This window comes from Zychaea mexicana (genome assembly GCF_025766255.1).
Source record: "Zychaea mexicana strain RSA 1403 chromosome Unknown BDB00scaffold_58, whole genome shotgun sequence".
Taxonomy (NCBI): Eukaryota; Fungi; Mucoromycota; class Mucoromycetes; order Mucorales; family Lichtheimiaceae; genus Zychaea; species Zychaea mexicana.
Genome location: NW_026516721.1, coordinates 145346 through 171927, shown reverse-complemented (window position 1 = coordinate 171927; position 26582 = coordinate 145346). Strand labels below are relative to the sequence as shown.

General features: G+C 40.5%; 7 protein-coding genes across 7 annotated transcripts; 4 read left to right on the top strand and 3 right to left on the bottom strand.

Annotated features, from left to right (window-relative positions):
• Positions 1 to 761: 761 nt before the first annotated feature.
• Positions 762 to 1880, top strand: BDB00DRAFT_959656 (transcriptional regulator TACO1-like protein; the record flags this gene model as incomplete). The annotated part of the gene is made up of 6 exons (XM_053129698.1): positions 762 to 867; positions 953 to 1059; positions 1119 to 1195; positions 1294 to 1359; positions 1416 to 1566; positions 1647 to 1880. The coding sequence occupies exons 2-6, from the start codon at positions 1024 to 1026 to the stop codon at positions 1878 to 1880; spliced, it is 564 nt and encodes a 187-aa protein (XP_052977707.1). The 5' UTR covers positions 762 to 867; positions 953 to 1023.
• Positions 1881 to 2559: 679 nt separating this feature from the next.
• On the bottom strand, positions 2560 to 5494 carry BDB00DRAFT_767100 (kinase-like domain-containing protein; the record flags this gene model as incomplete). Its single annotated transcript, XM_053119645.1, has 6 exons — positions 2560 to 3246; positions 3324 to 3484; positions 3554 to 4480; positions 4603 to 4773; positions 4853 to 5069; positions 5168 to 5494. The coding sequence occupies 6 exons, from the start codon at positions 5492 to 5494 to the stop codon at positions 2560 to 2562; spliced, it is 2490 nt and encodes an 829-aa protein (XP_052977706.1).
• Positions 5495 to 7328: 1834 nt separating this feature from the next.
• Positions 7329 to 9628, top strand: BDB00DRAFT_832994 (uncharacterized protein). The gene is made up of 9 exons (XM_053124246.1): positions 7329 to 7396; positions 7470 to 7715; positions 7814 to 8185; positions 8259 to 8590; positions 8665 to 8744; positions 8837 to 8895; positions 8983 to 9080; positions 9145 to 9365; positions 9442 to 9628. Exons 1-8 carry the CDS (start codon positions 7370 to 7372, stop codon positions 9314 to 9316), a joined length of 1386 nt encoding a protein of 461 aa, XP_052977705.1. The 5' UTR covers positions 7329 to 7369; the 3' UTR covers positions 9317 to 9365; positions 9442 to 9628.
• BDB00DRAFT_832990 (ribosomal protein S2, flavodoxin-like domain-containing protein) lies at positions 9629 to 10838 on the bottom strand. Its single transcript, XM_053124245.1, has 3 exons — positions 10723 to 10838; positions 10544 to 10648; positions 9629 to 10435 (listed from the first exon to the last, which is right to left on the bottom strand). Exons 1-3 carry the CDS (start codon positions 10790 to 10792, stop codon positions 9708 to 9710), a joined length of 903 nt encoding a protein of 300 aa, XP_052977704.1. The 5' UTR covers positions 10793 to 10838; the 3' UTR covers positions 9629 to 9707.
• A 125-nt stretch (positions 10839 to 10963) lies between these two features.
• BDB00DRAFT_874332 (uncharacterized protein) lies at positions 10964 to 12210 on the top strand (the record flags this gene model as incomplete). Its single annotated transcript, XM_053127215.1, has 6 exons — positions 10964 to 11194; positions 11273 to 11476; positions 11578 to 11725; positions 11809 to 11860; positions 11949 to 12099; positions 12184 to 12210. The coding sequence occupies 6 exons, from the start codon at positions 10964 to 10966 to the stop codon at positions 12208 to 12210; spliced, it is 813 nt and encodes a 270-aa protein (XP_052977703.1).
• Positions 12211 to 13897: 1687 nt separating this feature from the next.
• Positions 13898 to 18409, top strand: BDB00DRAFT_930480 (component of IIS longevity pathway SMK-1-domain-containing protein). Its single transcript, XM_053129004.1, has 15 exons — positions 13898 to 14268; positions 14420 to 14528; positions 14638 to 14719; positions 14839 to 14891; positions 15014 to 15189; positions 15276 to 15372; positions 15471 to 15548; positions 15658 to 15728; positions 15832 to 16145; positions 16225 to 16531; positions 16637 to 16754; positions 16847 to 17026; positions 17115 to 17284; positions 17382 to 17536; positions 17637 to 18409. Exons 1-15 carry the CDS (start codon positions 14077 to 14079, stop codon positions 18313 to 18315), a joined length of 2781 nt encoding a protein of 926 aa, XP_052977702.1. The 5' UTR covers positions 13898 to 14076; the 3' UTR covers positions 18316 to 18409.
• Positions 18410 to 25017: 6608 nt separating this feature from the next.
• BDB00DRAFT_767078 (uncharacterized protein) lies at positions 25018 to 25549 on the bottom strand (the record flags this gene model as incomplete). The annotated part of the gene is made up of 2 exons (XM_053119641.1): positions 25018 to 25333; positions 25410 to 25549. Coding segments are annotated over 2 exons (456 nt in total), but the record flags the coding sequence as incomplete, so codon positions are not given.
• Positions 25550 to 26582: the final 1033 nt, after the last annotated feature.

Below are 26582 nucleotides of genomic sequence, written 5' to 3'. Positions count from 1 at the left end.
CACTTAAATAGGGTTGTGCTCGATATTCCCTTTATATTATCCATGTATGGTATGCAGTACACTTGCTGCTGCATTATGCTATCATATGAAAGAGGTCCTGAAATGTGTACTCTATAAATAAACGAGCTACTGTATGCTAATATTGGAACATGAACATTCAGCAAGCAAAACTAACTTCCTATATTATATATTGTTTCCTAAAATAACAAATTCATTTGATTACTAGCCTAAACTAAGTATGTGCTGCTAGAAAACATGGTAAAATAAACTCATTCATGGAAATGAGATTATACATATGCCACATTATATTTACGAGTGTGAAGTTTTGTGACTAATAGCGAACATGTAATATGCAAACAATGCAAGTCTTCGTCATGATGTTATGGCGAAGATGCTGCCTTTAATGGATGCTACAAAAATACAAAGATCCGTTCTTGCTATGGTACTATGAAGAGCAAACCGTTGCTATGATTGCTAAGGCTTGAATATTGTTGTCAAGACATATACCCCGACTATTTGTTATTCTTCTCTTTTGGCCCACGACTTTTTCTTTGCCAACAATTTATAACACGGGAAAATGTTTCGAGCACTTCGACCTACATTGGTTGCGATCGCACGCCAGCAACGACCTATAGCATACCAGCAATTGCGTTTTGCTGTAAGTTGTCTTTACTTCCCCAAATGCAATGACCACACATAAAAAGGTTGATCGCCAGACTAATAGAAGGTTTACCGCTGTCAATCAAACATACATAATATAGGGACACAACAAGTGGAGTAAAGTCAAACATACCAAAGGTGCCAAGGACGCAAAGAAAAGCAAGCTATTTTCGAAACTATCCCTAGAAATAGTGTCTGCTATCCGAGGTAAAGAGGAAGTCTACTCTTAGGGTATACAAATAGATCATTTATGTTTTTGGAAACTTTTGTTTCAATTGTAATATTCTACTAGCCTCTGGAAACTCCGATCCTGCTCTTAATGCCAAACTTTCATCCGTATTGAACCGTGCCAAGGCAGCTAGTATGCCCAAGGATAATATTGAAACTGCCATGAAAAAGGTAAAGTTAGACAGCTGGTAGAAAAATGATTACTGAATGGGGTTTCATTCGGAATGTAGGCGGCTTCAAAGGATAAGGATACTGTTGAGGACGTGTTATACGAATGTTATGGCCCTGGCGGTATTGCTATGATTATGTGAGTTGTTACACGTTGGGCCGGTCCGGGGAGTACTGCCAAGTAGATTACAGAGCTAATTTGAAACTTATGAAATGATGGTAACAAATTAAATATAGCGAAGCTGTGACTGACAAGCCAACTCGGACGATCAAAGAAGTAAAAGAAGTGTTAAATCGAACAGGGTAAGAAAATTATCACAAGTAGTCATTGAACTGTAAGTTGACATTGAAAAATATAGCGGCTCTGTATCGTCCGTCGGTTGGCTCTTTGATAAAAAGGGCAAGGTCGTGTTTGCTGCTGGAGAATCTGGACATTCTTTAGAGCAAATGATGGACTCGGCTATCGAAGCTGGAGCAGAGGATATTGAAGATGAAGAAGAACTCGTCCAGGTATGCTTTTATATTCTGGGAAACAAATCAAAGAGTTGTATGTAGTCGACACTAAGTTAATATTCGTCATCCAAAAACAGATAATATGCGACTTCTCTCAACTGGCGAATGTTACTCGAACACTGACTTCACAACAATATGAAGTTCAACGAATGGAAGCAGCATACGTCCCACAGAGTACAATGGATATAACAGACAAGGAAATGGTGGAACAAGTAGAACGTTGTTTGGATGATATGGAAAATTTGGATGATGTAGTCAAGATTCACTGCAATGTTGTCATACCCCACGATCAGGAACAAGAAGACGCATAATGTCGATATTTTTGTATAGTTTATGTACAGACGGGATATATTATGTAGAAAAATTAGTAAGATGTAATGTATGAATGTATGTACAGTGCTTTAAATCAAAAGTATTGGCGCAAGGATGCATCGTTTTTAAGATCGTTATCGTTGGCAATGACGTAATAAGTGTGCAAAAAGAGATGCGGGAATCGTGCTGTAAAGTAATATAAGTAGTTATTAGGCGGTTCGCCCATTGTTTGCTTTACGGGTTCGGGTAAATCTTGCCAATGATGTTTCTAAAGCAAGATATTTGATTAACACTTTTTTCTGTCATTATATGGAGATAAAGAAAAACATCTTACTTTGTTTCGCAACACTCGTAATAGGTCACGCATTCTTTTGCCATCATACTTTCGGAACTTGCGCAAATCATTGTTTACCACTCGATCAAGTTTGCGATGCCAATCGTGTCCAATAATTGTTTCTACGTCAAATTCAAGCCGCTGTAAAACTGGTGAAGGCGGGTCGCGTTGTTCAATTTCAAATCGATCGGATGCGTCTTGAAGAAACGCGAGTCTCTTGGCGGCCGTCCAGAAAAATGGATGTGTCAACACTCTCTCTGCTGTGGGTCTAGAATATCATATCAGTCGGCTTTGCAACATAGTCAAATCCATCCTGGTTGATGTCACAGCATAGTTAATAAAACTTACCGAGAACGTGGATCGTTGGAAATCATGTGACTGATTAGATCCATAGCTTCGACCCCATCTTCACCCATACTCTCAAGCTTGACCAATGAATGATCGCCTTTTAGGATGTTGCTTTCACGGCTAAACCGATCTCCAAATGGATGGTCGCCACCAGATAGAACATAGTAAAACACACAACCAGCAGAAAAGATATCGATGGCTCTTGTTGCTTTTGAAAAAGATGCAATTGTACGTTCACTACTAGCAGCACTGGTACCAGCACCACTAGCGGCAATGCCGCTGTTGCTTGTGTTGCTATCCGATGCTTCGGCTAGTGCACCCGCCAATAGTTCTGGCGCACGCCAACCCGCGGTACCAGCTGGCGATACGGTTGTGTAGTGGAAGCTACTCTGTTCACCTTCCAGCTTTTTACAAAGACCAAAGTCGGATAGTAGGATACGCATACCCTTGTCCTGTCGAAGTTTGTTGGGCGCCAACAGAATGTTTTGGGGCTTGATGTCACGGTGAACGATTTTAAGTGAGTGGAGATGCTGTATGCCATTCATGATTTGCTTCAGGATGTTTCCGGGGTCCATTTGATCAAAAAGTTTCATTTCTGGGACGTCCATCGATCGGTCCATAAAGTCGTGTAGCGAGCCATAGCAGAGCTCGAGTGCAATGTGCAAAAATCGATCAGATTCTTCCTATTATCAACAATAGAAGGACACCGTCAATAAGTAAATCAAACTAGGAAACACAAGATAAATGGACAACGACGTACCTTGTAGAAATATCGGATAACGTTTGGATGATCATCACTTTCTTGCAATAACTTGACTTCTTGGAAAGCGACATCGTAAAAATCAATCAAAAGCCTCTTTACAGCGACAGCTCGTCCATCAAACTCTCCCTTGTAAACGACAGTGCCGTGGCTTCCATAACCTATAAGATTCTTCATCAATTTAATGCAACCAACCTGTGTCTATTTGAAACACAGATAAGAAAACTTACCCAGCACTGTCTCCGACAGTTTGAGAACTTGCGATTTGGTTTGCCGAAAGTTGTTAAGGTCCAAGCCTTTAATGCCGATGGATTGCGTTGAGCCTTTTGACAATAAAGCTGAGCTGCTGCGTAAGGGAGGCAGAGCAGGCACAGAAGGTGATGGTGGAGGGGACGATATCTGAATTGCCGTTGCTACTTTTTGTTGCTTGAGCTGTGTTACTGGTTGCTTCTTGTTATTGATAGTTGGCGTCTTCTTTGTCGTTGGTGGTGCTGTTGTCGTTAACCGGGCAGGAAGCCTAAAGGCTTTATCGTAATATCTTTTCTTGATATCCAACATTCGTGGATAAACATGTCTAGCATAAAGACGCAGTAGACGATGTCGGTAGAGATAGGTTGCAGTGGCAAACAACAGCAAATAAGTTTTCCAGAACCTGCCTGCTCCCTGATCCCGCATCATTTCCTCATATGTAGTTGTTGGCTTTGAAGGCATGTCATTTGCCGGAAGCTGTTTTGCAGGCTTGTACATGCTATCATGAGCAGACGTGTAATCTACTCGCAACGGCTGCAGACCAACCTGGCATTCTATACGGGGATCATCCGGTCGGCAGCGTTGTCTGTCGCCGTCATGGTTGTAGCTTGTATCACCTGCTGTTGTTGTCGATTCGCTCGCATCCAAGAGCAATCGTCTGTCACCGGGTAATCGGCCAGTGACAATAGGAGCAACCCGCGAAATTCGAGCCAAGGGATAGTTGTTTATGTCGAGCGCATAGAGACTACCATTATACTCGCCAACATACACACTAAGTTGCCCATTCTGTCTCCGCATAATGTCCAGCATCTCGCCTACAGCGCCTTTGTAGAGCGAGGTGGGAGGCGTTTGTCTCGAAAGCGCAATCGTATTGTCACGACGCATAAACACATCAAATACACTAACTACTGGGCTGGGAAGATCTTGCACCCACATGACACTCCCTATAGTCCATTCATAGCGTGACAACCAGTTAGTTCCAATCTACTTTATCATTGGATTTTACAAAACATATCGACACCAAGCTCACCTTGGCCAACATCGATAGCTGATATGGTACCAATAGCGTCGGGTGCAATGTAGATGTCACTCGCAGGATTAGTCGGTGGCACATCCAAATCGAGTTTGTTAGATACATATTCGTTGTATTCGATCTTCCACCATCGGTTGTTGTCTCCATCGAAAATGGCTACTTGGTACTCTACAACGGACACATTATAACATTGTAAATATGTATATCGGCTACATTTTCAAAAGAGAAGAAAAGAGCCTGAACTTACCATCACGTCCAAGATAAATCGTATGAGGAGGCAAAGTCTTTTGTGTTGCCATATAAAAGGCATCCTGTTTTTGATCCAATTCTAGCCTTTGCAATATTTCTCCTGAACGTGGATTGATAGCAAGCATCACCGTCTTTTTGCTACCGACATAGGTTGTTCCGTTCCTCGTTCGTAACGGCGACCGATACACCAATTCTCGGATCGTGAATGGAAGCCTCTGTTGTTGGTATATAATGCCCAAAAGTTTTAATATGATTTCCTTCCGAAACACATTTCTAAGACCGCAAAACGAAAGAAAGAAAGAAAAAGGCTCACCTCCAAGGCACCTTCGTCATAAAGGTACAATGTACCACCGTTTTGAGGCTCGACAATATAATGTGCTTGGTTTGTCGGCAACGTTTCTTCGCTACTTTCTGACTCTTCTCGTTGTTGCTGTTGCAAAAGATTGTCTCCTTGGTCAAGTGAATCAATATTATCCCAAATGTCCTGAAAGGCTTGTTGTTGTTGCTGCTGCTGCTTCCGAATATGGGCACTAGAATGTATCAATGTGCTCGATCCCGTTGCGGGTAATGTCCAATATACGCTTGCTTTTAAACGATCGACACTACGAATTGAACCATCGAGTAAAGATACGAGCACCATATCTGTAAGCAAAAGATCGTCATTTTTTGTTGGTGAAGGTGCATCAAGCTGCTGTGGTTGACGGCGTTGAAGCGCATGGGTTGTATATCTAGCCAATTGCTGCTGTTGATGTGGTGCCTCGGGAAAAGAAAGAGCAGGCCGATTGCTATTAAAGGACCCGTTGGCCAGGCTGTAAGTTATGCAAAGTATAAGTGTGATAAGTAACTTTAATAGCCATCGTTTCTTGGTACGCATTAGAAGGGAGAAAAGTGGAATTCAAAAGACGATTGAAAAGGACAAAAAAAAGTAACGCTTTTTGGTTGCTTGGCAATCCGCACTTACATAATTGGCAAGTGGGTGGCACAGACTATTTGTCATTATGTATACTTCTTGTCTTTCGCCTATGTTTCAAGCGGACATTTCCCATTAAAACAATAAAGCAACATTGACATATTGCCAATAGCTCATTTTGGCCTTCTATCGCCAACGAAGGTGCACATACATATCATCACCGGGAATAGAAAGCATGTCGAATAACGTCATGTTTGAAATCAGTTCGGAGAGAGGCAGAGAACTTGATGCATATTCAACGAGAACGTCCCTCTGGTGCAGTAACAGCATTCATTATTAGAAGCGGTGGATCCAGTCCGAAATCAAGACAGCCTTTTTCCTGCTTTGCAGCACTGAGTTTCTGCTATTTAGCACTGTTAAAACAAATGCAATAGCGTTGCCACTTGGTATTGCTACTGTAGTAATAGTATTTTTAATAGTGCCACTTGCCATCTCTTATAATCCCGTGAAACATATCACTTCCTAGTAACTGCTGACGGAGTAGACCGATGCGTACCCAAGCTTAATATATGACATCTAGCGCAACTACACGACGAGTCGCGTTTTCAGAAACATCAACACCTCCATCCATTCCATTATTGATATATGTATACCTCCTGTCAAAGTACAAGATTCATAGCATTCCATGGTGCGCCACAAGCATGAGTCGGCTATCAGAAAGACAGCATGCAGGGACACAAAGCACTCATTTTCAAGCTTTCCTGTATTACTTATGCTGTATATATCTTGCTTTCTGCCATTACCTTTCCTTGGAACTCAACACAACACCATAATTCGCAGCTGAAGCCCAGTATGTCATGTTAATAGGTCTAGGATGAATGCCCTGCAGCTCATCTAGAAACATATAAGCGTTGTAATGAAATTTGTGTTCTAAAACCAGACGTAAGTATCACGGTTATACAATGGCGTGTCTACTACACTACATACCGAATCTCGGCTTAAAAAAACTACAACGAGTAGAAAGGTACAGAAAGTTCGGTTAGAACGATGATATATAAGAAGTTATGTAGGATTATAAGTGTACATCGTTAATACCATCGTTCTCATACTGTTGTACGCACATGTACATATGATACTAATATTGAAACACCAAAACCACGCGAACACTTGCTGATCGTCTAATCCTTTTTTCCTTCCTTCGGTAACATTTTATATTCTGACAGAAGCTTTGATAAGCAGCAATTCAATCTCCCTAGATATGATAGGCAGTTAAAGCAGTAACATCCTTTGAGTGATTATTAGCTGATAAAGTTGGATCACCCAAGCAAGGGTTTCTCACCAGTGAAAGCAAGCGAGGAAGAGTTTTCCTGCATTATATGTAGTAAGTAGTAGCAGTTGCAGTAAACATATTCGCAGCAGTCTTATACGTAAAAGCATAGTCAATAATAGAAATACAGCAGCTCAATTCATGATGTGTTCTCTCTCGGTTAAATAGGAACCGTCGGGTGTGAGTTGATATTGCGAACAAACGCGTATTTTCGCGTAGCATTTCACGAAAGCGGAGAAATATACTTCCTTTCCGTTTCCATATACTATCATTTTTGAATGGCTGAAGAAATCGAACAATTAAAGGTAACATCGTTAAAGAAATGATAATAGCACGAAAGGATTGACATTATAGGACTCACTTAACAAGAAAAAAAAGGCACTTGGCGTCGCAACCATTGGTGATCTGCAAATCGGTCAAGAAGGCGATGTCTACGCTGTTGTCCAACAATCGAGACCGGTAAAAGCCACGAGGGGACCTGATTATTCACTCGTTGTAAACATTACAGATCCTTCGCTTGGTTGGAAAACGAAAGGAATGGGCATCAACATGTTCTACCCTGACCCCGAGGCTTTTCCGTCAGGAACCAGCGAAGGCGATATTGTAGTATTTAAAAAAGTGGATGTAAGCATAATATTATGTTGCTTTAGCGTCTTAACTACTCGAAAAAAGGTCAATACTTACTTTTTCCACCCTTTCCTTTCGTTTGATTTTTATTATAGATCAAGGGCTACAACAGTACAAAACAAGGTGTTACACACAAGTTCAAATCTTCGTGGACCTTCTTTGATCAAAAAACGCTCACTCCACGACTAACACCAAATATGGACAAACGGTGTATTCTGGATGAGAATGACGAAGAAATTGTGCGTATCTTGCATAAATGGCAGCGCATGGTTAGGGCCGATGACGGAGATTATTTGATGGATCTCGATGAGCAACAGCTGGAAGCAGCAATAGCAGCAGGAAACCACACCAACACCAATGAAGCGGCAGATCCAGAGAACCCACCTACTATGTATGGTGGCAAGCGTCCGATTCTGACAACAGCACAGATTGCCAATCATAACTCCTTTCTCGATTATATCGGCATGGTAATAAATCAAGAAGGTAATCATAGAAAGCGAGTACGTGTATGTATATACTCAACATTATCTCTTGTTCCAGGTTGTTGCTTGGGATCGCAAACTAGATCGTGTCGAATTGCTACTGACGGATTTCACTGAAAATAAAAGACACATGGATGGATTTAATGCGGTCGGAACGGTCGATCCAAAATTATTGATACAAGGCACCTTATGGGACGAGCATGCCAGAGGATGTCCCGAGCTAAATCAATATGATATTGTACGCATGCGCAACCTTTTCCCCAAGACAAGCAAGCACGGTTATTTGGAGATTGTGCTACGAGGTGAAAAGAACGCGCCAGCAGGATTCGGTAAATGCAAGATTGAAAAGTTCAATGACCCTAACCACCCATATGTTCGAGCTATAGAACTGTATGTATTTTGTGCAAATAATACTGGGAACAAAAAAGTGAAACTAAAAAGGTTATCAATCCATGCGTACACAGGAGAAAAGCTAAATTCTTCAAACGACAAAGTCCAACGTCAAATAAGAACATAAGCGTCGTACCACAAAACGTGGTAACTGGTAACATGTTCAATATTTTTCAATAACTTTATTCCAATAGCTTGTTTGGATGGCTGGTAATACTAACAACCTTTATTTTTTTGCGCAAGCAGTGCTTTCAGATAATATCAGAAAAGTCAGCGATATCGACGACATCCTACAAGATGCAACTGTACGAATGGACTAACATACGATGAGGACGGCGGTTCTTTTTCATTTGATTCTCTAATATATCAAACCTTACTATCTTATTAATTAGCCCGTCCAAAAATACAGAATTCGCGCACATGTTGTGGACTATAGGCCACATGATCTCAACAAATGGGTGCATAAAATATGCGATGACTGTCAACGGACGTAAGTACGGTAGTTAAGAGGAACCTTTTCTAGTGAACGATTTACTGACATCCTTTCCCACTAGCTCTCCATACACTGCAAGTAGTTGCCAATACTGTGGTGTGCCTGTTAATCGATACGGCTACAAAGCTGCGTTCTTAGCTGAGGATGCAGATGAAAAACAAATCTTCTTGCTGATCTATGGCGACGATCCCGTGAGTTTCATTCTTCCTTGTCAGTATATGGGCTTTGGCTAACTGATTATAACTAGGAAAATACCCTTTTCAAGGGCTTTCCTCCATCAGAGTAAGTTTGTAGATCTCTTTTTCGTTCTATTGTAGTATAGCACTATGCTAACTTTACCGTTTTCGTATACAAAAAGGCCCACAGAAATGTACATCAAAGGCCTGACCAAGCGACTACTGCAAATCTGTCCAGACAGCAATGATCACAAGACATGGGTCGATCTCGGTGTCGCATCATACCGTATTGATGGGCCCCAGCACCGTTATCAGATATATAAAACCCAATTCCAAATAATGGATTAAAAATGAGAACTTTTTTTACTATGTCTATATTACAAAATAAGAAACAAAACATGCTATATTATGCGTGCGTGGATGCGCATTTGCACACATAAATACACTTTTACAGTCTACGTTCGCCCCGGTTAAATCTAGCTTCCTTATCCTTCTTGTCCAATAACTGCTTGCGCCGCAGCAATCCATCCTTTGCAGCTGTTGAGATGACCTTGGCAACCAACTCAACACCACGAATTGAATCGTCGTTGGCAGGGATGGGATATGTTACACGTCGAGGATCATAATCTGTATCGGTGATAGCAATAACGGGGATCATGTTGAGCTGGGCTTCAGCAATGGCGATTCTGTTTTCAAGCGGGTTGAGCAAGACCATCAAATCCGGATTAAATGTTTCAGGAACTTTGCCTGGGTCGTTGGGATCGGGTGTGGCGTGGCGACCAAGAACTTGCTGTGCGTTTGTCAATGTGCCTGGAATCCACTTGCCGGAAACGTGATAACCTTCGCATCGTCGTGCTGCATCCACAGCCAAGTCTTGGAATCCAGGTCGTGTTGCGACAAACAGGATGTTGCCACCACGGTAGGCAACTTCGCGTGCCACGTTGCAGGCTCTTCTCAAATACACCAAGGTGTGCTCCAAGTTGATGATGCTGATACCTTCACGTGTACCGAAAATGAATGGGAGCGTTGCTGGCTCCCAAAGTGACGTCGAGTGACCCAGATGCAAACCAGCAGCCATTAGTCGTCCGATAGACATGTTGTATGGTGTAATAGGCTCGGCGGATTCTGCAATCGAGCGCCAAATTGGCTTCTTCAAGGTGGCGTCTGTAGGTGGCACTATATATAGCACAATCGTTTCAAGTTCTGTTTTAGTCGTGTACCGATTCAACCATACACACGTGATCTACAAGTCGTATGTGTATAGTATGTATGTATGATATATACCAAGGTCTTTGAGAGTTTGAGCTGGGGCCGATTGTTCGTTGGTTGTGGCAGGTTCCTGCTGTTGCTGTCGGGAAGGCTTAACTGTGGAAAAGGCTCGCAAAGAAGCTAGACGTAAGAAAAAAAGAACCAAGTAAGTACACTTCAATACAAGTGACAGATTGTTTTCCATTTGGTCTTACTCTTTTTCACGTTGTAGCTAAGCCGGCCCGTACTTGGCACGGCATTTCTTAACATTGCTCGTGAAGCCATTTATGTTTTTGTGTTTGAAAGGTAGAGCTTGGAAACTACCCGAAAATGCGACACAGACAAAAAAACACTTGCAGTCACAGCCCGCGGGGCGGGTTGGGTAACAAAAGCGGCAGCCATTACTCTGCGGAGTACTTTTTTTTCTCCTGCTTTTTCGTTTCTTCTTCTCACAAAATGGCATCTCAACTTGACAAAGCGCTCGAAGACGTAATCAAAGAAAACAAAAGCAGCAGTCGCCGTGGGCGATCGGATCAATTTTCAAAACGACCATCGGATCGTCCTTCACCTGGAGGCATCCGAAAGCGATCGGGGGGTCCACGAAATAATGGCGGTGGCGGCGGACCTATCGCTTCCAGAATCGTGCGCACTGTTCAACCACGGGGTTTCTCTGGTGGTTCACGCTCTGTAAGTAGTTTCATCTGTATGAAAAAGAAGAGAGCTGTAATAGAATTCTTACAAAATGATGTTTTTCTTCCTTCACAGGAGGGAAGGGGTAATGTTGATAAGCAATGGACGCACGATAAGTTTGACGATCGCAATTACGGCGGCTTTGGCGGAGGAGGTCGTTCTTCACTTGCTGCTAGACTAGGTGGACGCACAGGTTCATCAGGAGGAGGCCGCCAAAACGATGGAGGAGAGATCACAATTGAAAATCTCCACTATAATGTTGTTGAAAAAGACTTACAGGTAATGAAGAAGAGAAACGACAGTGGCAGTGGCAAAGAATATCAATGTTTCTTTGCTTTCGAAAGATAAGAATATCGATTAACACGAGACTCACTTTATAGGATCTTTTCGAGATGGTGGGACGCGTAGAGAAGACCCGTATCATTTTCGATCGCTCAGGTCGATCTACCGGTACTGCACAAATCAGGTTTGTTCGTCGTGCAGATGCAGAGGCCGCTGTTGAGAAATATAACAATGTTGAGCTCGATGGTGAGTAATGATTCTTTATAAGAGCGTTGTTTGTGAAAGAAAGACCTAGATGACAAAGCTTACATTGGCTCTTCCATTTGTAGGCCAAGCTATGAAAATTGAAATAGCCGCTGATCGCCGTGGTGGTCGCTCCACGTAAGTGTTTTCATCATAAGTTTGAAATTTATCCATGAAATCGGGTTATGTTAGACTAAAACTTCAATTCGGCAATATATCGATCCAGTGGTGGTACCTTTGCCAATGGACGCGGTCGCCGTAGCGGTGGACGTGATCGCCGTAGCAACAACGATGATTCCAAAAAGGGACGCAATGAGACAGATTTGGATGACGAGATGGATGCGTATATGAAATCGTCGACAACGGGAAATGGAGGGGTATGCTTGTTTGTTTTTTCCCTACTTTCGCAAGAAGCTTTGGTCTGGTTTTGTCTTTAACTCTGTATTCTTTCTCACATATAGGATGACAATCAAATGGCCCTTGACTGAAAAGCTCTCTTACAGTAGTGTTTGCAATAACCCCACCATTTCCATGTCCACAGAGAACCAAGCATACATTAAACTAATATCCGAAGTCTAGATCGTGTGTTAATAACTCAGTATGATGATGATGTGATGAACCAGTATTGATGGCTGATGGTAAGTGTATTTTAAAGAGATACCATTCTTATTGGAAGTGCACATGTACTGATGTAGATGCTTTGCTATAGCTTATATAATATTACCTGTTCATTCAGAAATGTTTGGCGCGATAATTTTTGCTGTTATTGGGAGAGAAAGAAGAAGGACGAAGCCCAACGTATTATATGCAAGCATGCATGTCCGTTGTTGATCAGTAAAATAACAAGTTGGTGTGACCAAACCACAGGTGGTGAAATCGTTCAACGAAAGGGACATGCTTATTTCAGATCCGGTGGACTAGAACAACATGGGGTTTTTGTGGTTGTTTTTTAACAGCCATCATACTTATACCACAAAGCGCCCAGAAATAAATCTAGTTTTGCGATGTTTCTTCTCGCGTGTTTATTTACGCCATCAGAAAACGTTCTTTGAGAAAGGAAAAGGAGGAAGAGAGGATGGCTGATAGTGCGTTGTCTTACAGTACGTGCATGTTTTAAATTCCTTCATCTTAATGAAGATGGATGTACCATGACAAAATCCGCGTTACGTTATGATCTGCGTCACTATATGCTAGTTTCGTGTTTTATCCTGCCAGAAAAAAACTTAAAGGGGTGGATTCGACCGTTAGTACCCTATCTTTACGATACTTCTCCACTGCTAATATCTCTAATTAACAAGCTTACTATCACATAGATTAGTCATTTGCTTCGAAGTACCAGCATTCTTATTTGCTTCAAGTTTACACACTGCTAGATTGACGATTTATACGTCAGACCTTTCTTTGGGAACACGTATGAAGCTGTGGATACATTCCACGACAGCCTTACTCCGTTCACGCGCGTAACTATATACTATATAATTTTGGCTGCCCAGACATTACACTAATATGAAACTATATACACGCTATCTTGCTATATATACTGAAGCGCTGTAACTCTACCGTCAACGCCGCGATTGTAATTTTAAAAGTATATACTAAATCGTCACGGAAAATAGATTTCGACATATTGACGTTCATATTAAGGGGTAAGATTTTTATGAATTTACCTACCGTACGCGGTCACTTGTATAGGATGCGAGTGACCAAGGGTGAGATAGCCAGTAGTCGCTGCTATATATATATCGCCATATGAGCCACGTGTCTTGGAAGCGTGTTATGTCCAAAAGTTCCTTCCCGTCATCATCATGAATATGCAAGCTTAAATCCTCAAACGTTTATCGTTCAGACTTCTTCCTATACTTGGCGCGTTCGTACCAGTTCTGCTAAGAAAGAGGAACATGGGTGCCAGCTGTAAGCTCAAACTGTGTTGATTATAAGCTCACAGCGCAGCTTCAAGTAGGTATACACTTGTGCTTTGAACTGCTACCAAGAGCGGTGTATTGCCATGCCACTATGTATATATTGTCTGTTAACGTCAGTCCGTTATCATTACAAAAATGGTAGATTTTTCATTTTTTGCATTACGGCAGTGCCAATCAAAGCTCCTGATTGGTGGGAGCTTTCCTTTTGCGCAGATAGAGACGGTTTGCGCGAGCTGAACACAATTTTGAGTTTTTTCTCTTACTCTCACAAAAATTCCCAACACAGCTTTTTTTTTCTTGCCCTCGATCCGTGTGTGCCCATTTAGATCACTCTACAATCTTTATTAAAACAAAAAAAACTTCTTTCTTTTCCTTCTCTATTTGAACACACTTTTCTTATTGTAACGGCAGAACGTCAACAATTTATATGACATGGCCGACGACGAAATAGTTTCGAGAAGCCAAGAACATCAAGAACAAGAACAACAATACGAACTCGACATGCCAACTAGTACCACCACTACTACAACATCCAAGTCGTTCCGCGTCAAGGTATATAAACTCATCGGTGAAGGCGAAGCCAATTGGCAAGACCAAGGAACTGGTTTTTGTGTCTACAGAACGGTAAGAAGAAGAAAAAAAGAAAATCACAAATGCGCGCCTGCTTTTATTTTATATCGATATCGCTTCCCCCTTTTCTTCGGTTTCCCCTTCCATCCAACGCAAATTAGCTTAAACTGATCGATCCACGATGAACTTGTTATTCGAATTACAGGGAGACAATGGCGACGAACCCGACGAAATCTTTGTCCAAAATGAGAAAGATCAGTCCCCCCTTTTGATATCCCAGGTTCTAGAACACAAAGAATATCAAAAACAGCAAGGTATAGATATACTATAAATTGTTTTTCTGTAACAAAGTACGGGGCGATCTGATGATTGGAACCATCATGACTGAATTTTGATCTTGATTTGTAAAAATGGTGCATTTAGAAACTCTGATTGTTTGGAATGAGGATACGGCAAACGAACTAGCACTGAGTTTTCAAGAACCGGACGGTTGTGATTATATATGGCACGTCATCGAGATAGAGAGACGGGGAAAGAGGGAAAGGAAGAATGGAAAGGAGTGTGCGAGCGTATGTGGGTCAGTAATGTACAAGAAGCTTATTTTTATCGCTCAAATGATTACAGGAACATTATACATGAACGACGTGACACTGCCACTGATAATCGCCTCAGAACAGGTACGGAACAATTGCAACAACAACAGCAACGGCAGCAAAAGTCGTGAAGAAAGTGAAATCTCGTGTGTCTAAACATGTCGTTCTATATGTATCTTGTACAATGGTCTATCAAACAAAAAAAGCTGTTGGTGAGATGACGGAAACTGGCAATCGAACACCACCGATGATGAACGATTCCCAAGACGTAGCTACGCTTCCCATGCCTGAACTATCCAACTTGGACGAGATCACAAGTATTCTTAGCAGTGCAAGAACAATACAAGATAAGGATCGGCTAGCATCGTTTATTGTACTAGAAGTAAGTACTTTTATTTTGTGGATTGGTTTCAGGGTGCTGCTGGGTGCAATGTATGTAACCTTTTAATTGACTTGTTATATCGGAAGAATTACATTGATAAGCTGTTATCCGTATTTGAATCATGCGAAGATCTGGAAAGCAAAGAAGATCTGCATAAGCTGTACACTATCATGAGATCTATCAGTAAGTTTCCTTTGTTCTAAGCTTATCGTTCGTGGCAGCAGTAGCAGCAACAACATTAGTTTTATACATACTGACCTTATGTACATTTTACGATGTAGTGTTGCTGAATGACAATACCATTATTGAGCAAATAGTTCGTGATGAAAGTATAATGGGGGTTTTGGGCATACTTGAATGTAAGTTCTGACAGTCTCCCTTTTCTCTCCTTGTATTTCATTGTTGTACTTGGTATATATAGACGTGTGGCTAAACTTAGCCTTTTTCGTCATGTGCATACGTTATTAGATGATCCCGAGATACCCGATAAGAAGGCAACACATCGAAGAAATTTAGCAAAACACTCCCAATTGAAACCAGTACGTGTTGTATATCCAAGCAGTCAAATAGTTCCCAACATGAGAAGAGAAACACAACATAAATTTTATTCACGCTTCCAATGCTTCTCGATCACTATTTTAGGTCGTCCCGATTGAAAATGAAGCGGTCAATTCCAAGATACAGCAAACTTTGCGGCTAAAATATCTCAAGGATGTCATTTTGGGCGACACTATCGACGACTCAATAGCATCAATCCTGCATTCGCTGATATTTTTCAACAACATCGATATTATCAATTATTTTGAAAGCAATCATGAGTATCTGCACGGGCTGTTTCATATTTTCAAGGACGAGGATTCGAGCGACGAGATGAAGAAAGAAGCTTCCAAGTTCGTGATACAACTCTGCATTATGGCGAAGACGGTTCAGACCGGTGCGCGTGCAGCTCTAGCCAGGTTCGTTTTTGGTTTGTGCGTTCAAACAATGGCATTTTTATTGGAATCGTACTGAATTTTTCTTATCTTTACTTTTTAGAACGCTGGCCAAACATGGCCTTTTCGATATGTTTCCGTTTGCCCTGTGTGCAAATGATGAGGTTTTGCGTACCCATGCCACAAACGTCCTTGCTTCCATTGTAGAGCTTGACGCATACCTTCTACGTGAATATACCATTGAACAAACGAGAACAACAAACGCTGAAGATACTACCTTGGGCACGGTCCTTAAGCGGTTTGCCCTCGACAACACGGATTCCGGTCTTAAGATACAGTACGCAGAAATTATCAAGGCGTCTATGGACTTGGGCAATGGCACAATGGTTGCGAGCACCATGGCAGCCGAGGTAAATGGCAGAGGAAGAAGGAATACTCAACAAAGAGAAAAATAGGCGCTACCAGCAGCTGTGGGTTACTCTTCAAAATATTCTGAAATTGCTTTTATTGTGTAGATGCTACGTAAACAAGATCCTGATACTGAAATTTATCTCACTGTATTCTACGAAAGCTACTGTAATTTATTCCTGCGTCCGTTTGAGCAAGTAGATGTCAAGCCGATCAAGTTAGATGGTAAGTTCTTTCTTACTCGGCAATGATGGTAGAAAGGATGCTTGTCCTCCGTGTAGACCAATAATACAATTCTTCCCTAAAAATGTTAATAGGTCCAATAGAAGAACTTGAACTCACTCGAGATCAATCAGATCTATGCTTATACCTATGCGACCTCATTTGCTTTGTTATACGACAGCATAGTATCCGTAGCAAAATTTTAATGCGTTCGACCGACTGTTTTGTCAAGATCACACAACTGTATCGATGCAAACACTCTCATCTGAAACTGGGTAAGTGAAAGCAGGAAGGAATGCTTCAAGCAAAATGATCATTGTAGATGTGAACTCCAACAACTAATACGCATATTTGATGAAATAGCGGCATTACGCGTATTCCGCACTTGCATCGGCCTAAACGACGAGTTTTATACCCGATATCTTATGAAATTCAATGTGTTTGAACCGACAATACGAGTGCTCTTGGATACCGATGGCCGCGACAACTTGCTTAACTCCGCGTGTCTCGAGATGTTAGAATTCGTAAGAAGAGTAAGTAGTCGGCAGTTGAATGGTTTTTTCTATGTGTATCATCTGGTATTATACCCTTTCAACTAACACAAATTAAATCATATCTTCTTTCACTCAGGAGAATATCAAATTATTGGTCGAATACTTAATAACAAACTACGGTTCGGTGCTGGACACCATTAACTATGTAACGATCTGCAAAATGTTACGGTTACGACACGAGCAAAATATCGAGCCAAATGACTCAAATGAAGCTGGAGATGAGGCAGCAAGGTGAGTCGACTCTGTGGTCAACATTAACATAGTACTGAAGCGTGATGCATTGTTGGTTGCTAACGAAGGCAATGAAACTTTACTATGGCAACATAAACAGAGATAACTTGTTACGTGGCAATGGTCAAGACGCTAGTGCAATAGATGATGCAGCGGCCGAAGAAGAGTATTTTAATAACCAATCGTCGGACGAAGAAGAGGATCAGCCAAACAAAGCATTAGCAGAAAGCGCATCGCCGAATGCAACGTCTTCAATTGAACCATCAAGAGGAGGACCGCTTGTCAATTATAATGATTCAGATTCATCAGACGAGGAGATGGATAATAATGAAGAAGAACAACAAACAATAGCGGTATCGTCATCATCATCATCACCGCCATCTGGTGATAAGCGCCGCCGGTCATTCTCACACGATCACAATAAAGACAGCAACAGCAACAATATTGACACTAATAATAATGAGAGCACACTTACTACAGCTGAAATCGAAGAATCGGCGGTATCGAAATCAAAATCGCCGTCTCCTTCGCCACCTACAGCACTTGGCACAACAGCAACAACAGAAGAACAGCAAGCAGAACGTGCATTGTCACCACCACCTTTACCCAAACGACGCATGGATGATGAGGATGACGAGGACGACGTCTTAGCAGCACGTGCGGGGGGAGAAAACAAGAGAAGGAAACGCACACCGTCACCATTGGCATCATCAAAAGCGTCTCCAAAAAAGATCATCATCAAACCTCAAATCCGAAAACTGCGGTCAAACAGTAAATGAAAAGACTCCTTGTTGAAAAAAGAACTTTGTACATATAACAATAAAAAAGAGAATATCCACGTTGCGACAATAACGTGTAAGATGATGTTGGAGGATCGTGTATTGACGTTGCACAATCTTTCTCGAGCGGGTGCTGTGGGAAGAGAGGCCACATGCGTGTGCGATAGGACAATATGTCCTAACCCACAGACATCCCAAAATTCTATGTTATTATTAGCAGAGAATCTTACTCAGGCATTATGCATTTTCTAATATTTGCTCATCGAGAAACGCTGTAATAGCAGAAACGAGGTACGTCCTACATGAGGCACGTGGTAGAACGACACTTTCATATACTGTACTGTATTTCCAGCAAGTAATGTCAATAGCGAGTGAAAGCTAATGTCGTCTGGCTTGCTTAGAAATCATGTCGCACGACTGGACAAAAATTTTATTCACTTTGCAGTCCAACATGAGTGTACACTTTTTGTATGATGGCCAAGGAAATGTCGTTGATGAGCATGGCAATCCTGAACCTATGGTTTAGACCAGCAACAATATGTTTCTTTTTCTAGACGCGCAACAACGCAAAGTCACGTGCATATAAGATATGAGAGGTGAGGAGAAAGAACTAGGTAGCGTTGGACTAGTTTGCGATAGAAGGGAGGTTTTTCTTGGGTGCGGGTTAACAAAAGAGAATGGATTTGCGCGATAATGTTATCGGGAACGAAGGGAGAGTTGTTTAGAACAAAGCGCCAGTGGGCGTTCCAAAGACATTCTAATATACAACTGAAAATAATATCTGAAGGGAGACGAGGAGGATTTTGGGGAAAGTACAGGTGAAAGATAACGTTGTGTACAGCAGACTCTGTAACAGATTGTAATAAGAGGTCGGGCCACACGGAGCACCAAATCGACCATTTCCGAGGGCATTGGTACAGGAAATGAGACAAATCATCTTCAAATTGGACAAGTAGCGGTGGTGAATTTCGAAGGCATAATCGAATGTAGACTTTTTCGGCTTGAGATCTTGTTGTGAAGCGCTCGATACCAGACATTTCTTGCCGTTGGCGATATCTTCAAACGCCAGAAGGTATTTAATTGTCTAGGCGATAAGAGCGTGTGTTCTCGGGCTTCGACGTAGACCAGACTTGTCAATGATGGCTTGCCTGAATTCTTTTGCTGTGATCGTGTTCAACAGCAACAATTTATTGTGTATGATAATCAATCGCCTTGCAATCGGAGTATATGTAAAAGGCAGCATTCTCGGAATCTTCCCAAAGCAAGCCAATGGAGTTATATAAGCTAGGTGATGAGGACACGCGTGTGAGAAAAGTGGCTGAAAAGCGCCAATATGTTGGGTACACTGCTAAGATAAGGCTCGTTTTTTAAGCTGAAAATTGACAAGTGTTTGAGTGCATATCCTACAGCAAAGCAGTGGAGATCAATTTTCGTACTGCACAGAGATGGTTAAGCAATATAATGAGCGGCCCGATAGTATTTTTGAGAATGGAGATAAGCAAGGCCGTAAACCGATTTAGGCTTGATGATGATCCCTCTGCTACAGTCAGCGAAGTAGCTTCTGTGGCTGCCACATATCTTGGTGAACAAACTGTATTGGCCGCGAGGAATGCTGCATAAACAAAGTGTCGCTACTTACTGATAAAGGCTTTCTACAAAGATCCTTGTTCGCGTAGAGTTGTGGACATGCACAGGGACATATACTTTCAAAGCAACAATAAGTGAATAAGTAATGGAATAATTAAGCTAATATACACGATTGATATACAAGGTCCTTTTATATAATATCACGACGATACGAGTGCTTCGTGTGCAAAAAGTCATTAGGCGCCCATGATGAAAATATCCTGCCGCAACTTCTGGAGCAGCTAACAGCAGAGTTTCCGGCCGTTCTGACTTACCGATGCGCTGTATCAAAAGAATTGATCGACATATCATACTGCGACCTTGCATGCAACATGCTATGGGAATCTCCAATTTTCATGACATGCTACAAGAGTTTCATACCAAACGACATATCCGACTTCATATCTTATATACTCTAAATCAACTGGATCATCAGCAAAATCAGCGTACTTTGGTCGAGACATGGAATGCGACCAAAACATATGCAGAATTTTCGACATTTGACAATCCTCAAGGCTACGCCGGCTATATCCCATCCATTCCGTATTTTCGCTTAATTTACAACGCTGTTCTGGATGTACTACGCCCGTTTATGGATAAGCAAATGGCAGCAGTCGATGGCGAGATATTCAAGGGTGATCATACCTTCAAGTTCATCAAGAAAATTGCTAAAATGGGCGACGCACCGACCTTTGTGGCCTTATACACAGTATGTAACGAATATGAAGAAGCTGCTAGTCCCGACAAAATCTCTATCGCACATGATGACTCCCCTTGAAGAAATGATGAAGACATACAACCAATATGGCTTTTTAACCGCCTCGTTTGTTCTTCACTGGCAATGTGCGAGGGGATAAGACGCTTTTGTTGAAAACGATCAAATTAATAAACGACGGACCAAAGCAAACACAACAATCTGCAAGTCAACCTGTTAAAAATCAAGCACCTTTCCTACGATTACCAAACAACATCAAACCCCACTATGTTCGAGACGCTATAGAAGCAAACGACGTGATAAATCGAAACATTATGGAAGACTCTAAAACGAGTACTATTGTCATCGGCATGGATTGTGAATGGAATTACCCTCCTCCGGGAAAAGTGGCAACGGTGCAGGTAGCATACAAGGTATAGCATTTTATTATCATAGCAGCATCTGTATAACCGTATGCTTACTCGGTAATCTGATTAACTCTGCTTTAGAACGATGTTTTTATACTACCAATACACCAGTTTGACAGTGTACCAGCATCACTCTGTGCTCTTCTCCGGTCTCCCAAAGTACTGAAAGCTGGCCGTCACGTAGGTGGTGACATGAAAAGGCTCCATCGTGATTACTTTTTATCATGTAACGAAAATACGGCACTGGAGCTTGGCAAATTTTCTCGTAGGCGTGGCTTTGTCGACAATGGAGGAGTGTCGTTATCTGTGTTGGCAGAAGCAGTGCTAGGCGCCCCATTGGAGAAGGATATTAGGAAGAGCGATTGGGAGGCACGAGATCTTTCGCCAACTCAAATATATTATGCAGCGCTGGATACTTGGGCATCACTTGCTATATACACAAAACTTGCCCCGTTTCTTACCGTTGGTAAAGCCATACCGTGGCCCGTACCACAAGGAGCTTTTGTTGCAATATCCTCGGCTAGCCTATGGTCACGTCCGATTGCTTATGGGGAGATGACTGAAAACGGGCATCAGGTTAGTTTAATATGTAAGCTTTTTATGAGAAAAGCTCGCTAATATATACAACTATTTATTTGTTGCTAGCATATGCAAATAACACGATAGTACAAATAAATAATGTCGCTATCCCCGGTGCAATAATCAGTATATATGAGAAGACTTTAGCCGATTTCGGTCAACCACCGTTTATGATCACATTACCTACTACGTCCATGCTACGATTCGAAAAAAATCGCTGTACCAGCAACAGCACTATAATACATGTAGCTCAACAGATGCAGAAACGCCATGTATCACCATGAATTCGAACTCGCCTAATGATGCTTTGGACGAAGACGACGGAAACTCGGAAGAGCTGTCATCATCTGATGAAGAAGCGGACGACGTTTGCAACAATCAAATTACATCGAGAACTCCACTGATTGCTGACTCTCCACAGACCGACATAGCCAGCTTTGAAGCACAGCAATATAGTTCGCACCAAACCAACCAAAATCCATCAAGAGTCTTAAAAGATATATATCATTTCATGGCATTGATTAAAGTGCCCAAGCGCCCCACGCTAGCAAAGGAGCTCAGCCGCCGACTACGGGATGCAATCTTCGTTGTGGATCCTCACGACAGACGCAAAGTGGAGGAATACCTAGCAAAACAAGGACTTACTTGGACATACATGCTCAACAGCAATCCTTCTTGGATTTTGCGAAGGGTAAAACGTTTTGTGCCACCACCAAACGAACTCGGGCCGGTTGTTAAGAACCTGTTCACAGAGTATGGCAACCTCATCTGCACAAGGACAGGACGAAGATTATTTGACAACGATGCTCGCCATCAAGCTCAAAATATGCTCAAGGCGATTTATGAAGGCCAAATTTCAGACCATCCTGATGTGCCGATGTATTTCAGAATTGGATACGACAAGAAAGCAGGCTTACCACTATATCGCTGTTGTCGCGGTACCAACTCTCTCGAGGGAGGGGTTCATGAAAACATTATACGCGCTATTGGTTCTAGTGGAGCTGGACCCCACATGGCCCATTGTTTTTTGGCTGAATATCGTCTTCGATATAATATCAGAGTAAGAAGCATATGGAGAATGTCGTTTTATTATATTTTATTATTCACTTATAAAGAGTTTTTAATTTAAAAAAAGGTTGGCACCATGAATCGCTATCAGCGTCTGCACTAAGGTCTTGGACCCCAGACTCGCCGAGGCACTATTGTATCTTGGAGTGAAACTTGGCATTGTTACAACAAGTGGTACTATTGTGGAACACGGCGCAGGCATCCTCACGCCAGGCTTACATTTGAAGGCATCTGATGGAGCTTTTGGTATATCGAGAATGGCAGCTGACGTTGCAGAGGAGCTTGGTATACACTTAGCGACGGCGGTAACGCAGCAGCAACACGACCAACATTTACCTATGGTACGTCCACAGGCTCTTGACATAAGCATCAACATAATGCTACCATCCGGCTCGACAGCAAATCCAAAAAACAAACGATATGTGTTTCTCGCTGACAAGCAAGGTGTTTAATACGCTGTAACGCCGATCCATACCCAAGAAGAATTCATCAAGTTCAACAACATCATACCGAAAGAAAGTATTAATGCATCACAATGGGTAGACCTGGCTAAAAAGTGGAATACATGCATCTTGAGGGAAGCTGATGGATCAACGATATTATTATAAGACACCAGACCATCTAGAGTTACATTTTGAGCGCTGAAGACGAAAGGAGAATGACAAGTGCAAGTGCTGCAATCAGTAATGGTGTTTGCGATACAATGAGAGAAGATCTTCAATTACCGAGTAGAGGGCAAAAAATCTATGCTACCTGCTAATACCCCGTCACTTTCACCATTTGCGATTACACCTTCCTTAACAGCACAGCTATACCAGCCGTCATCCCAGCAGTGGCAACTGCTCAGACAACAGCAACAGTATCAATATCTGCAACGACAATACAAATCTATTTACCCTATGCAGCAAGAAGAATAGCGCCTGCACTAGCATCGTCAAGTATACTATAAGAACCCTTGTCCCGTGTTAATGTTAATATCCCCAAAAAAAAGAGCACGACGAAAAACCATTACAAGGGAAACTCCACAATACTGTGTACATCCCTAGCTACATAAACAGCAACTATTACCGTGACTCTACTTAAATAATACTACAGAAAGCATTGTAACTTCAATTATTTTTTCTCACAGTAAACCTTTGCTACCTTGATCATCACAAGAGCGTGGCTTTATAAAAGCGCAATGCCTTGACCTAAAAAAATAGTAATTGTTCCCTAGAAATATTACTATGATAGGGCCCAAATTTTTGCTTGTGGTGTCTTTACATTTTCCTCTGCTTAGCCAGATATTCTCCTCTGCCTGACCGCGATTTTTCCTCGCCATATCTATTAAATGATATTAGTATTTTTACACTTGTTGATGTTTATTTCATCTCCACTGTACATTCATTTTTCGCCTTACTTTTATTTTTTTCTATTACTATATTTTGGCCATTGCTATATTTTGACTAACTATAGTAGTGTGTGTATATGTGTGTGTGTGTGTATGTACAGAAAAGGCAGGATAGATAGGAATGGATGGAAAGTATATATTGCATGAGTGGTAAATTTGCTGTCAAACTTCTTCTAGATATTAGATAAAGTTAACTATATCGGAGATACTTTAACTATTATTATTTTCTTAAAAAAATGACTATAGTTTTTTATCTATTGAAAATAAAAACATTATATTCTATAATATTTATATTTATCCAAAATTTATATTATAGTTAAATATCTAATCTTTAATAGAAATTAATTTTAAATTATAAAGATAATCAGATTTTATTATATTAAAATAGTCATGATAAAAATTATACCTCTATTATTTCATATATACTTTTTATATACCTTTTTTTTACTCTTAACTTTTTTTCTTTTTAATTAAAATGACAATGATTGATTAAAATAAATATAGTTTTTCTAATCTAGATTTTAAAATTCCATTTCATAAAATAAAAAGTAATATATTATATCAATGAGAATAGAATATAAAACCATTAAAAATTGAATAAAATAAATAAAATAAGGAATAATTATAATTAGAGTAATCTTTTAAAATATATCTTTATATATATATATATCTATTATTAAATTAGTTAGTTCTTTAAATTAAAATCTAATAAAATATTAGATTCCAAATATTGGTAGTTATCACCATAAATGATTAAAAAGAAATTCTCTTAATTCTTAGATTTCTTAAATATAATTGTTTTAATACATTAGGGATGAAAAGATTTAATAAATTTTATCATCTCATCTGAGTACTATCCTTAACAACCAGTTGCTATTTCAAATATATAATATAAGGTATCAGTAAAATATATCTTTCTAGAAATAATAAACGGCCATGTAGTTTTCTATCATTATGAAGCCGAGTGTTATCAGGTCTTGCTTAGTGCCTATGTATCTCTTCACTAAGCTGACAAACATGTCATGGAGGGTCTTTGGGCATTTTAACTGGGATTCCTTCATTTCTTTTGTTCCCTTTTTGCCTTCGTAGTTGCAACCGGCCTCACCATAAGCAATTTTGGTGCCATTATACACTGTAAATCGTAGATCGACTCGTGTACCATGCAACTTTCGTTCTTTTAATGTTCTGTTGGAATTTCTGCCTTCATTCGTTGCTAGGGCTTCCTGTTCTCCACTATAATCTATATAGTCTAGTGTCAGTAAGAGATTATATTATGAGATGCAATAAGATAAGAAGAGATCATAAGTACCTGTGCACATCAATTTTGGTATCATCATATAGATACCGGATAATCGACCATACTTGGCTTAGTATATCGTCCTCTGATATTCCTGCTTTTATAAAGAAGTTGGATCTATAGTTGCTCGCCAAGTTCATGATTGACTGGCGTAGCTAAGTGACATCATAGTTTTCTTCAGGGGTATATAGCGCATGTCTTGTCAGATGCATTATTATTTCTTTATATATTTTCTGTATAGTAAAAAGGGTCTAAATGAATAAATCTATGATAAGGAGCTTGCACTATCACTGCTTACAATAATGAGTAACGTTAATTATAAAAATAAAAATTAATAAAATTTAAAAGGAAATATATTTTTAATAACTAACTATTTTTAAAATTTAAATTATAATATTTTGGAACATATTCTTTTTCTTTTTAGTTGATTTCCCATTTATTTATTTTAGAGATGATAAATTTTTATTTGTAGAAATCTTTTTTTATAACCTTATATTATTTTATAAAAATTAATAACCACATAATATATAAATATAATCCATATAATTTGTTTTCTACTTTTAAAAGATATTCTTATTATTTTTTCTTTTTTAGTATAATTATATATTTTTTTATTAGCTATCCTTTAGAAGTTATTGTAGGGCTACTCAATATAATACTGTGATTGGAAGCCATAGTGAAAAGAAGCCCATATTTCATCCTTGAACAAGCATATATATGCAATGACTTCTTCGTCTTCAACATGTGCTATCTTTGGTAGGGAAAGAATTCTGATGTAGTTCATATCTTCATCGCTGAAGACATCTTCCCAGCAGCTATCGTTTGTGTTGAGAATGAAACTATGTCCAGGACTATAACTCGGTTAGTTTTTGCCATCTATGATATCTAAATAACCATGATGCTAAACGATAGTACTTACTGCTTAAAGTCTAGTGTGCTACAATATTCAACCATCGTATCTTCGACACAAATACCAGATAGCAGCACCCACTTGTCTTGCATCTTCCGATGCGCCTCTCTCATTTGCTCTAAAAATCCACATGTTTGTGTGGATGTATTCGTCGAAGGACAGACAGCAGTGGCAGCAACGGGGACATTCTGGTATAAGTACTCATACACGCTAAGCTAGTCTGGCGCACCAAGTACCTGATTGACAATAAAAACACAATAAATAAGCTTTGCTAT

Bases quoted from the DNA above. Each gene is read 5' to 3' on its own strand.
- BDB00DRAFT_832994 (XM_053124246.1), top strand. From the start codon at position 7,370: ATGGCTGAAGAAATCGAACAATTAAAG. The intron at 8,186-8,258 runs GTAATAAATCAA...CTCTTGTTCCAG, and splicing joins TTCTCGATTATATCGGCATG to GTTGTTGCTTGGGATCGCAA. The intron at 8,745-8,836 runs GTAACATGTTCA...TTGCGCAAGCAG, and splicing joins ACCACAAAACGTGGTAACTG to TGCTTTCAGATAATATCAGA.
- BDB00DRAFT_832990 (XM_053124245.1), bottom strand. From the start codon at position 10,792: ATGGCTTCACGAGCAATGTTAAGAAATGCCGTGCCAAGTACGGGCCGG. The intron at 10,649-10,722 runs GTAAGACCAAAT...TCTTACGTCTAG, and splicing joins TAGCTACAACGTGAAAAAGA to CTTCTTTGCGAGCCTTTTCC. The intron at 10,436-10,543 runs GTATATATCATA...TGCTATATATAG, and splicing joins TCAAACTCTCAAAGACCTTG to TGCCACCTACAGACGCCACC.
- BDB00DRAFT_930480 (XM_053129004.1), top strand. From the start codon at position 14,077: ATGGCCGACGACGAAATAGTTTCGAGAAGCCAAGAACATCAAGAACAA. The intron at 15,549-15,657 runs GTAAGTTCTGAC...ATACGTTATTAG, and splicing joins GGTTTTGGGCATACTTGAAT to ATGATCCCGAGATACCCGAT. The intron at 17,027-17,114 runs GTAAGTGAAAGC...TTGATGAAATAG, and splicing joins ACACTCTCATCTGAAACTGG to CGGCATTACGCGTATTCCGC.